The sequence below is a fragment of the Dreissena polymorpha genome, chromosome 14 (assembly GCF_020536995.1).
Source record: "Dreissena polymorpha isolate Duluth1 chromosome 14, UMN_Dpol_1.0, whole genome shotgun sequence".
In the NCBI taxonomy this organism is placed as follows: Eukaryota; Metazoa; Mollusca; class Bivalvia; order Myida; family Dreissenidae; genus Dreissena; species Dreissena polymorpha.
Window position 1 is genome coordinate 40201738 of NC_068368.1, and position 12809 is coordinate 40214546.

Consider the following 12809-nt stretch of genomic DNA (forward strand, 5'->3'; position numbering starts at 1 on the left):
TTTTTGTGTAGGCTACATTAAATAGTAATTTCTCTATATGAATGAAAATGACATTATGATAATAACATAGTATCACTAAAATAATGTATGAACTTGCTTCTTGAATATACCGATATACCGTACATGTGGATCATCTGCATTTTCTAATTATGAATGTCTATCTGCACTCCGAACGTATCCAAGGGTTATCGGTATACATTAAACGATTGTTGAATGTTTTCATTTCCCAAATTCTGGCAATTAGCGCTATTCGATTGGCATTCAATTTTCCGGCCGCATAAAATTACCCAAGAAAACAAGGTCAAAACCATATGACAGATACGCCGTAAAAAACATCGACAGAGAAAGCTGAGTTTCTTTGCTCAACTTGTTTGTAAATGATAATGATGAACTATGATATTTTTTTAAGAAAATGTTCATAATGTCATTGCGCACTAACGCTTCAAAATAGTTGTCAGTCCGAGCAACGAATACAGTTTTAAGGTACGGCGAAGTGATTGATTCATTCAAATGTATTGTTATATAACAGAGTTCAAATGTTCGGAATGGGCTAGGTGTATACGAAATGATTAACGTTGCCCAGTTTGTGTAATAAAATGTACGTTTGAGGTTTAAATAAACAAAACAACGCACATCACGGTAGGTTTTTTGGAAGGTAAGGATTTTATTGAAGCTTAATGTTCCTCTAATACATTTTTACACTTAATTAATGTTCAAAATATGCAAATTGCTATCCTTTAACAGTAGTTTCAAGTGAAGATATTACAACAATACACTTATCGAACATTTGTCTTTACAGAATTATAAACGAATTATCAAATGGACAGAAAATTATCCAGTGCCGTGGCGCGATAAGCACTTGTAAAATGTTTAATGAGGTCTGATTTTCATTTCAGTGAATTTTAGAGAGTAATGATAACCCCTAAACTCCAACCAGTTGACACCGTCAGCATAGGAATCATGTTTCCCTTTAAGATATAAACCGTTAATGTTCACCGCATGACAATTATTGTACCAGAATCCACCTTTGTACGACTGCGCACATGTGCTTCCTGGGCCGTTATCGACAGTGGAAAACTGCATGTTGTTGTGCGTAAGAATTAACGAATCTGTGACGTTCCCGCTGAAGAATGCAATCGTTGATCTATACAGATCGGATTCTGGTCCCACAACGAAGCGTCCGTACTGAGCAACGCGAAAGGCGTTTTCAAAATCCTGCAACTCAATTCTCAGCTTATTGGGTACGGTTGAAGTAAGTCGGTGTATGAACTCATTCCCCAGCCAGAAATCACCTTCCAGGGACCCAAATCCAAAAACATAATCGATCCAGGGCCTGTTGAAGTTTTCTGAACCGTCTTGTCTCCGTTGAATCACAGTCCATCCTCCTCCAGCCGTCGTTTGATCGCAGTAAACTTGAAGTGGTCGCCAGAGAGTCGATGGCCTGATGGTGTAAACACCATTAGCAGTAAACCCTTGTCGGAGCAAGTCGGAACAATCTGTAAACGTACACAGGGATCCACATGTTGTTTGTTGCCCTGGGTTGTAGGTATTGTTCGCTGAAACGGTCACACCAAGAATAAACAGAAAACAGAAATCACATATCCTCGCCATGGTTATCATATTAGAAACTACAAGTTACTGCTGTATATCCGTTATATATGTGTCAAGTTTAACAAAAAAGAAGTATATTTCGAAATGATACTTGTGATTGGTCAGTTTTGACGATTGCGCATTGGGTATTTCGCGTAAACATTGAAACAAGATTACGAATGCGGCGTTTGAATACGTAGAATAATGTAATTGATTGCAATTCATGGGTTAGTTCTTTGAAGCGAGATAGGCGGATATTTCTCCAAGCTTTTCTTCACGAATACATGACAAGTTTATCGTTGATATGGTGTGCCTTTATACGTGTGTGTAGTTAGACTACGCGGCCTGTTGAATAAAAAGATTAAATCATAAATCCTTCGCAATTTTACCATATTGAGCATAATTTTTGGGCTAGTTTTTTAAAATTTAAATATATAAATCCTATTGAGCGTTTTAGCCTGCTAAGCTTCCTATTTAGCCTATTTAGCAAGTTCATTAGATAGGTTTAAGCATACATCATATTTAGCTTTTGTAGCATTTTAAACAGCCTATTTAGCCTATTTAGCATACTAAGAAAGTATCTATAATAAGACAAAATGTAAAGCGTATTTAGCGTGCTGACTATAATTGCCCAATTAAGTTACAAGTTTAGCCAATGTATTAAGATAATAAAATATGAAATGAAATATTATACAGCATACTACGCATATTAAGCCTATTTAGCATCATTCTTAAGATATGTGAAGCCACAGTCTCTTATAAGAACGAATGGATATGGCAGTCCGAAGACCATTACCACGGTGACAACACGGCAGCAACACGAACAAACGCGACAGCAACACACAATCAACACGGCGCTCACACGGATTTTCCCGGACATACCCGGTAGTGCTACGGACCAAAACGGAAGGGACACGGATAGCACCGGATAAACACGAACCAACACGGCATTTTCACAAACCTACCCTGACCTATACGACAAAGACACGGGAAATAAAGGCAGCGATATGGACCAAATACGATCTGCTCTGGAACGACAATTACGTGTATGAAGCAGGTTGATGTTCTGTGGTTACACGAGCCACTTCATGAAGGCGAATGCGTCAGCCGCAGCGATGTAAATGGCATTGGTATGACGTTGTTCGATAAAGGTTTAGTATAACAACTCCAAATTCCAAGATCATCCGTCATGATTGCGATGCACTAGTTGTACGATTTGCCGAAGAACTAAATCCCTGTCCTGAAATGCCAGATGAGTGAAATAAATCGCTAAGCAGTTCGGTGACCGCTGGAAGTTGCACAACTGTATTGTTGCCTTGGACAAGACGCACATCGCGATACTGTGACCTCGGCGTGATTGCTCTGTGTTCTTCAACTACAAGGGTTACACTTCCAAAGTCTCCATGGCCTTGGTAGACGCAAAGCACGACATCATTTGGGCAGACGTAAGCAATGGATCAGCCGATCAGCCGGTGATGCTAACGTGTTAAACAACAGTGAACTGAAGGAAACCATCGACAAGGGAATGTTTGGCCTACCTGATTCTGAACCTTATGAGAACGATGTTGTTTGCGTCATCGTTTTCTTAAAATATTTAAGGAGATTTAACAAGTAAACCAAAAAATATAATAAAATCATATATGTGAAATCAGAGTTTTGTTAGTGAATTAGTTTTCATGAGTATTCAAAAGTGAGTATCTTAAGACAATACTTCGTGATAAAAATTTAAGTCATCATTCTTGGTCAAAATACCAATATACGAATACAATCATAAGCATATTGTCCTCAACATAACTGTATCAAGCATACAGTGTTATTCAAATGGGGCCTTTTCACAGATTTTGGCATGTATTGAAGTTTGTCATTAAATGCATTATATTGATAAATGTAAAAATTGGATTAAACAAAGCTCCAGTAAAAATGGGATACAAAAGGATATAATTAAAAAAAGAAAAAAATAAGCCTCAACTGGGCTCGAACAGCTGGACCCTGGAGTCCTGGAGTAAAAGTCTGCCATTAAGACAACTCGGCCATCCGTGCTAATACAATTCGTGATGTATTTCATACTTTATATAAGCAGTCCTCGTAGTATCACAAACTATAACGACAACAACAGAACTCTCCGAATTATTGAATCGTTTCGCATTGTAACGCTTTATAATTTTTAGGTTTTTAAATCGTCAAAAGATGCATATAATGGATATTTTAGAGCATGGTCAATGTTTAGTATTACTGTTTCCTCACAAATATCATAACTAAAACGAACATTTTCGAATCTGAAACAACTTTTTTTAATTTTGTCAATTTACCAAAACGTGAAAAAGCCCCTTTAAACAACATTGCAGAACAAGGACAGATTGTTAAAAGTAAAGTTCACAATTCAAAGAACAAACAAACAAAAAAACATCAATATTTAATACGTGGCTTACATTAATCCAGCATGAATATAATTACAAATAACTTCAGAAGAAGTGCAAATAATAAAGAGCCAAATCTCGCAACCAAGGTAAAATAGCGAGTCGAAGTCAAAGGTCAAAACATAACGCTGCACATTACTAGGATTGTCAAACAATCTGACGAAGAGTTTCATGTTTACTGAGATGGAGTGGCTCACACAGCACAAATTATCAAAGGCTCCGGGGGGTCCGTATACATGGACAAGCATGTTCATCTGCAAGGCAGAAATAGACATTATCAAAGCACATGCGCATGCCATGACTAACTATTAACCCAGAACCTTATTATTAACTAAAAAAACAACTGCATCTGTTTACTATGATATATAATGTTAACAGGTTTAACATGTTTATTCCATTTTAATAAAAACTTTCTTAATTACAACGAAACATGTTATTGCCAACTGACAGTCCTTTTATGTGTATTGAATTTTGAGTCATCTTGTCGTTCATTTTAAATTGATGTTACAATCGAAATTGTTCGTTTTAAAAGCTATTATATTTTAGGTTTGCATTCGGCATTTATGTGTGTAGCCGAATTTAAGTGCTCCCGTAACACGTAACGATAACATATTTATAAATATCCTAAATTTGCTATTGCAAAACAAGCGTATTTGTTTTGCCTGAATCGCATTGAAATGATGGAAAATCCTGGTATAAATGATTAACAACGATAGCATAATTGCACACTTTTTGACGGTAGGGATTTATCTCGCTCGTTCGTTTACATTTTGAATGTTTTTATGTTATTATTTGTGCCTTAATTGTTTATTTCGTTTTCTTTTTCTACTGCCCTTTTTGATCTACCTTTTTGGTTCACGTGTTGTTTCGGCTGTGCTTACTAATTTAGTTGACTTTGATGTTCGTTTTTACTAAGGCAATGTTATTTATTTAAAATACAGACACTTCTCGGCGTTTTACCACGTATGGGGAAGTTTCAAAGCAAAAAAACGCATATTAAATGCGTTTGGGATAATATATATTTCTGAAATCATTAGTGTAAGAGATGAGGTATTTGAACCAACAACAGGGCGTATATTAATACTTTGTTGTTGCTTGTTAACCTTGTTTAATGTCTTTACTAGATACCGGATTTAAGTGCTTAGATATGCTTTAAATGTTTTGCACAATCTTTTGCAATCTTAATGGGAAAGTGATCAGCTCAGTGAATTCACACCCATTGGTTGATTGTTCAACCAAGCAAAACTTGGTAAATGATGTTTTGAAAAGCTGCTTACATTTCATTGGTAACTTGTTATGTTTATTTTGTATGTACTCGCACTCAAACTTCCTCAATTTCAAAATATTTGATTTATTTTGATTCATTTATCAAGATGTTGACAATGAATGTCATTTGTTATAAATATATAAATTGCGAAATTATTCATGTCCTGTTTTAGCGAAAATACATATAACGAGAGTCGCTTGATGTAATAAAAGTGAATATATAACTGACACCCGTCTTTATTGGGACGCATTCGTCGCTGAGGATCAACATCAATATGAAGGTTCTGGCTGTGATTATAGTTGCTTGCGTTGGCAATTGCTGTGGGACAGGAGGTCGTGATTAACGACGCGACACAAGTATTATACAAAGTAACATGTGTTGTTATGTCCTCAAATATCTGTCTATGTTTATCTTTTTATGTCATCTATACAAATTGTCTGTCAGCTCTAAACAATACCTGATACAGATACATACAGTCTTAATTTTCAATCGTTTTAGAAACACAGACCGTATTCATTTCCAACACTCTTGACTAAAATTAACATTTTTGTTTTGTAATTATTTAAATTGAACTGTTAACTTTACTTTGTTCAATATCATATGCCATAGATGTACACTCACTAAAACGAACTCAGATGTGATAAATGCATAGTAATGATGAAACTCTAGGATCAGGAATGCAAATTTTGTTTCTATCAACTAGAATTATATGATAAAGATAATTCATTTAAAAAAATGAAACGATTAAAACTGGTGTCACAAAAGCCGCTAAGTACCCTAACTAACCTCACTCCCCAAATGTTGCGTTTTCTAAAATGTGCGAATTAAAGCCCGTACAAATTCTGACAAAAATCGTTCACTGTCCAACTTGCAGTAAAAATTCAATATTTTGAAAACATAAACCACAATGACATTGATTGAGGTAAAACATTGACCGGAACTCAGTCTGCACATATATATAAATTTTGCTAAAATGTATTAAATTTGTACTGAATATGACATTAGTTTTTAGATAAAAGTATCTTGTTTAATCAAAATATATTTAAGTTCACAGTCCACTTCATATTTATTTCGCACAGAAGTTAGAAGAAAATCCATTAAAATTCTAATCAACATATGAATTGGTACAGTAAATATAAATTGGTATAGTTTGATTTTTGGTGACGATATACATTTAGGTTATTATTGTAAGTTCAATTATACATTATAATTTATTTCGACTAAGCACGTGTGAGTGAAATATTAATGACGAGTATTGTTTGCTGATCGTTTGTTTTTGAAGTTGTTGTTGTGCTCAGTATAGTATTGGTATATTAAAACTTCGACATCAAAGGACGTGAAAACGTATTCGCGTCAAGCGTTTCTTTCAAACACAACACATATCTTATTTTTAGGAGCGAATTAACGGTTAGATACAATAAACGAAAAAACAGATTTGAGTTGATTGTATACATTGTTAAATAGTTAATATTCGTCGTAATCAAATTTCGTAGTTCCTGGTTTTGTTGATACGTAAGATTAATGATTTCAAAACTTACGAAGCGGTGTGATTGTGTTAAATTCTTGATCCGGATAACCAACACAATTTACGAAAATGGAAGTCCAACGAATATTGATTTAACAGTAATCACTTAATGCTAGTACAAGGTTTATCAGGTATTTCGGTTCCTCGCTTGTAGATAGACATTCCTGTTGGTACCACCTAAACCTCAGTCACCGGCAGTCCGTCCTCTCCTTTAGGCAGTCCTGTGAGTTCCACCCACCCCTTAGTCACCGAAAGTCGTTCAACTCCAGCAGACAGGCCTGTGGGTCCACCAACCCTCAGTCCCCGGCCGTCGTTCCACTCCTGTAGACAGTCCTGTGGGTACCACCCACACCTCAGTCCCCGGCCGTCGTTCCACTCCTGTAGACAGTCCTGTGGATACCACCTTCCCTCAGTCCCCGGCCGTCATTCAACTCCAGTAGACAGTCCTGTGGGTACCCCCTACCAATCATTCATCGGCAGCCGATACACTCATGTAGACAGTCCTGTGGGTACCACCCACCCCTCATTTACCGGAAGTCGTTCCACACTTGTAGAGAATACTGTGGGTAACACTCACCCCTCAGTCACCGGAAGTCGTTCCACTCATGTAGAAAGTCCTGTGGGTACCACCTGCCCCTCAGTCACCGGCATTCGTTCCACAGCTGTAGACATTCCTGTGAGTACCTACCACCCCTCAGTCACCGGAAGTCGTTCCACTCCTTTAGACAGTCCTGTGGGTACCACCTAACTCTCAGTCACCGGCAGCCGTTCCTCACCTGTAGACAGTCCTGTGTGTACCTCCTACCCTACAGTCACCGGCAGTCGTTCCAATCCTGTAGACAGACCTGTGGGTATGACCTATCCCTCAGTCGTCGGAAGTCGTTGCTCTCCTGTAGAAAGTCCAGTGGGTAACACCTACGCCTCAGTCACCGGCAGTCGTTCCACTCCTGTAGACAGTCCTGTGGGTACGACCTGCCCCTAGTTACCGGCAGTAGTTCCTCTTCTGTAGACAGTCCAGTGGGTACCAACTACCCCTCAGTCCCCGGCAGTCGTTCCACTCCTGTAGACAGTCCAGTGGGTACGACCTACCCCTAAGTCCCCGGCAGTCGTTTCTCTCCTATATACAGTCCTAGGGGTACGACCTATCTCTCAGTCACCGGCAGTCGTTCCACTCCTGTAGACAGTCCAGTGGGTACCACCTAACCCTCAGTTACCGGCAGTCGTTCCACACCTTCAGAGAGTCCAGTGTGTACCACTTACCTCTCAGTCACCGGCAGTCTTTCCTCTCCAGTAGACAGTCCAGTGGGAACCACCTAACCCTGAGTCACCGGCAGTCGTTCCTTTACTGTAGACAGTCATTTGGGTACGACCTACCTATCAGACACCGGAAGTTGTTCTACTCCTGTAGACAGTCCAGTTGATACTACCTTACCCTCAGTCCCCGGCAGTCGTTCCTCTCCTGTAGACAGTCCAGTGGGTATCACCTACCCCTCAGTCACCGGCAGTCGTTCCTCTCCTGTAGACAGGTATTTGGGTTTGACCTACTTCTCAGACCCCGGAAGTTATTCCTCTCCTATAGACAGTCTAGTTGGAACTACCTACCCCTCAATCACCGGCAGTCGTTTCTCTCCTGTAGACAGTCCAGAGGGTACCACCTACCTCTCAAACACCGGCTTTTGTTCCTCTCATGTAGACAGTCCAGTGGGTACCACCTACCCCTCAGTCACCGGAAGTTGTTCTACTCCTCTAAGACAGTCCAGTGGGTACCACCTACCCCTCAGTCACCGGAAGTTGTTCCACTCCTGTAGACAGTCCTGTGGGTACCACCTACCTCTCAGTCACCGACAGTTGTTCCTCTTCTTTAAATAGTCCTGTGTGTACCACTCACCCCTCAGTCACCGAAAGTCGTTCCACTCATTTAGACAGTCCTGTGGGTACAACCTGCCCCCTCAGTCACCGGTGGTCGTTCCACTGCTGTAGACATTTATGTGAGCACCTACCACCCCTCAGTCACCGGAAGTCGTTCCACTCATGTAGACATCTTGTGGGTACCAGCTACCTCGCAGTCACCAAAAGTCGTTCCACACCTGTAGACAGTCCAGTAGGTACCACCTACCACTTAGTCACTGGCAGTTGATCCTCTCCTGTAGACAGTCATGTGGGTACCACCTACCTCTCAGTCACCGGCAGCCGTTCCTCTCCTGTAGACAGTCCAGTTGGTACCACCTACCCCTCAGTCACCGGCAACCGTTCCACTCCTGTAGACAGTCCTGTTGTTACCACCTTCCCCTCAGTCACCGGCAGTCGTTCCTCTCCAGTAGATAGTCCAGTGGGTACGACCTCCCCCTCAGTCACCGGCAGTCGTTCGTCTACTGAAGACAGTCCAGTGGGTACCTCAGTCACCGGCAGTCGTTCCTCTCCTGTAGGTTAGTCCAGCGGGTACGACCTACCCCTCAGTCATTGGCAGTCGTTCGTCTACTGTAGACAGTCCAGTGGGTACGACCTACCCCTCAGTCACCGGCAGTCGTTCACCTCTTGTAGACAGTCCAGTGGGTACGACCTTAGTCTCAGTCACCGACAGTCGTTCCACTCCTGTAAACAGTGGGTACCACCTACCACTTAGTCACTGGCAGTCGTTCCTCTCCTGTTGACAGTCATGTGGATACCACCTACCTCTCAGTCACCGGCAGCCGTTCCTCTCCTGTAGACAGTCCAGTTGGTACCACCTACCCCTCAGTCATCGGCAACCGTTCCACTCCTGTAGACAGTCCTGTTGTTACCACCTTCCCCTCAGTCACCGGCAGCCGTTCCACTTCTGCAGACAGTCATGTGGGTTCGACCTAATTCTCAATCACCGGAAGTTGTTCCACTCCTGTAGACAGTCATGTGGGTACGACCTACCTCTCAGTCAAAGAAAGTTGTTCCACTACTGTAGGCAGTCCTGTGGGTACTCCCTACTCCTTAGACACCGGAAGTTTTTCCACTCCTGTAGACAGTCCTGTGCGTACCTCCTACCCTTCAGTCACCGGCAGTCGTTCCACTCCTGTAGACAGACAAGTGGGTCCGATCTACCCCTAATGCACCGGCAGTCGTTCCAATCCTGTAGACAGTCATGTAGGTACGACCTACCTCTCAGTCACCGGCAGTAATTCCACTCCTGTAGACAGTCCAGTGGGTACCCGTAACCCTCATTCACCGGCAGTCGTTCCACTACTGTAGAAATTCCAGTGGGTACCACCTACCCCTCAGTTACCGGCAGTCGTTCCACTCCTGTAGACAGTCCAGTAGGTACCACATACCACTCAGTCAGCGGCAGTCGTTCCACTTCTGTAGATAGTCCAGTGGGTTCCACCTATCCCTCAGTCATCGGCAGTCGTTCCTCTCCAGTAGACATTCTAGTTTGTACAACCAACCTCTCAGTCACCTGCAGCAGTTCCATTCATGTAGACTGTCCAGTGGGTACCACCTACCCCTCAGTTACCGGCAGTCGTTCCTTACCTGAAGACGGTCCAGTGGGTACCACCTACCTCTCAGTTACCGGCAGTCGTTCCACTCCTGTAAACAGTCCAGTGGGTACCCTTAACCCTCATTCACCGGAAGTCGTTCCACTCCTATAGACAGTCCAGTGGGTACCACCTACCCCTCAGTCACCGGCAGTCGTTCCTCTCATGTAGATAGTCCAGTGGGTACGACCTACCCCTCAGTCACCGGCAGTCGTTCGTCTACTGTAGACAGTCCAGTGGGTGCCACCTATCCCTCAGTCACCGGCAGTCGTTCCTCTCCTGTAGATAGTCCAGTGGGTACGACTTACCCCTCAGTCACTGGCAGTCGTTCGTCTACTGTAGACAGTCCAGTGGGTACGACCTACCCCTCAGTCACCGGCAGTCGTTCACCTCTTGTAGACAGTCCAGTGGGTACGACCTTAGTCTCAGTCACCGACAGTCGTTCCACTCCTGTAAACAGTCCAGTGGGTACCCTTAACCCTCATTCACCGGCAGTCGTTCCACTCCTATAGACAGTCCAGTGGGTACCACCTACCCCTCAGTCACCGGCAGTCATTCCTCTCCTGTAGATAGTCCAGTGGGTTCGATCTACCCCTCAGTCACCGGCAGTCGTTCGTCTACTGTAGACAGTCCAGTGGGTACGACCTTCCCCTCAGTCACCGGCAGTCGTTCCTCTCCTGTAGATAGTCCAGTGGGTACGACCTACCCCTCAGTCACTGGCAGTCGTTCGTCTACTGTAGACAGTCCAGTGGGTACGACCTACCCCTCAGTCACCGGCAGTCGTTCACCTCTTGTAGACAGTCCAGTGGGTACGACCTTAGTCTCAGTCACCGACAGTCGTTCCACTCCTGTAAACAGTCCAGTGGGTACCCTTAACACTCATTTACCGGCAGTCGTTTCACTCCTATAGACAGTCCAGTGGGAACCACCTTCCCCTCAGTCACCGGCAGTCGTTCATCTCCTGTAGATAGTCCAGTGGGTACACCCTTCCCCTCAGTCACCGGCAGTCGTTCGTCTACTGTAGACAGTCCAGTGGGTACGACCTACCCCTCAGTCACCGGCAGTCGTTCCACTCTTGTAGACAGTCCAGTGGGTACGACCTTAGTCCCAGTCACCGACAGTCGTTCCTCTCCTGTAGACAGTCCAATGGGTACAACCTAACACTCAGTCACCGGCAGTCGTTCCACTCCAGCAGACAGTCAGTGGGTACCACCTACCCCTCAGTCACCGGCAGTCGTTCCTCTCCTGTAGAGAGTCCAGTGGGTACGACCTACCCCTCAGTCACTGGCAGTCGTTCCTCTCCTGCTGACAGTCCAGCGGGTAACACCTACCCCTCAGTCACTGGCAGTCGTTTCTCTCCTGTAGACAGTCCAGTGAGTACCACTTACCCCTCAGTTACCGGCAATCGTTCATCTCCTGCAGACAGTCCAGTGGGTAGCAACTACCCCTCCGTCACCGGCAGTCGTTCCTCTCCTGTAGACAGTCAAGTGGGTATCACTTACGTCTCAGTCAACGGCAGTCGTTACACACATGTAGACAGTCATGTGGGTATCACCTACCCCTCAGTCTACGACAGTCCTTTTTCACCTGTAGACAGTCATATGGGTAAAACCTTCACTTCGGATACCGGAATTGTTCCGCTCCTGTAGACAGTCCAGTGGGTACCACCTACCTTTTTGTCAACGGCAGTCGGTCCTCTCATGTTGACAACCCTGTGGGTACGACCTACATCTAATCTATAGGCAGTCGTTCCACTCTCGTTGACAGTCCAATGGTTACCACCTACCCCTAAGTCAACGGCAGTCGTTCCACTCCTGACGACAGTCCAGTAAGTACCACCTACTGGTCAGTCAACGGCTTTCGTTTCACTCCCGTTGACCGTCTAGTGGGTACCACATACACCTAAGTCAACGGCAGACGTTCCACTCCTGTAGCCAGTCCAGTTGGTACCACCTGCCGCTCAGTCACCGGCAGTCGTTCCACTCCCGTTGACAGTCCAGTGGTAACCACCTACCCCGAAGTCAACGGCAGTCGTTCCACTCCTGTAGACAGTCCAGTAAGTACCACCTACCGATCAGTCAACGGCTGTCGTTCCACTCTCGTTGACAGTCCAGTGAGTACCACCTACACCTAAGTCAACAGCAGTCGTTCCACTTCTGTAGACAGTCCAGTTGGTACCACATACCTCTCAGTCACCGGCAGTCGTTCTACTGCCATAGACAGTCCAGTTGGTACCACCTACCCCTAAGTCACCGGCAGTCGTTCCAGTCATGTCGGCAGTCCAGTTGGTACAACTTACCAGTCAGTAACTGGTAGTCGTTCCTCCTCTGTAGATAGTCAAGTGGGTACCACCGACAAATCAGTTACCGGCAGTCTTTCCACTCATGTAAACAGTCATCTGGGTAAAACCTACCTCTCGGACACCGACGGACGTTCCTCTCATGTTCCTCTCATGTAGACAGTCCAATCGGTACCACCTGCCCCTCATTCACCCTCATTCACCCGCA

At 43.9% G+C, this 12809-nt stretch overlaps 1 protein-coding gene across 1 annotated transcript in view; it reads right to left on the reverse strand.

The window, feature by feature from the left end:
* Positions 1-660: 660 nt before the first annotated feature.
* The window catches only part of LOC127857311 (fibrinogen C domain-containing protein 1-like), a 95731-nt gene continuing 83582 nt past the window's right edge, over positions 661-12809 (reverse strand). Inside the window, exon 2 of the mRNA XM_052393718.1 lies at positions 661-1292. Coding sequence (XP_052249678.1) covers positions 871-1292 — 422 coding nt within the window. The 3' untranslated portion in view covers positions 661-870. The remainder of the gene's footprint in view (positions 1293-12809) is intronic.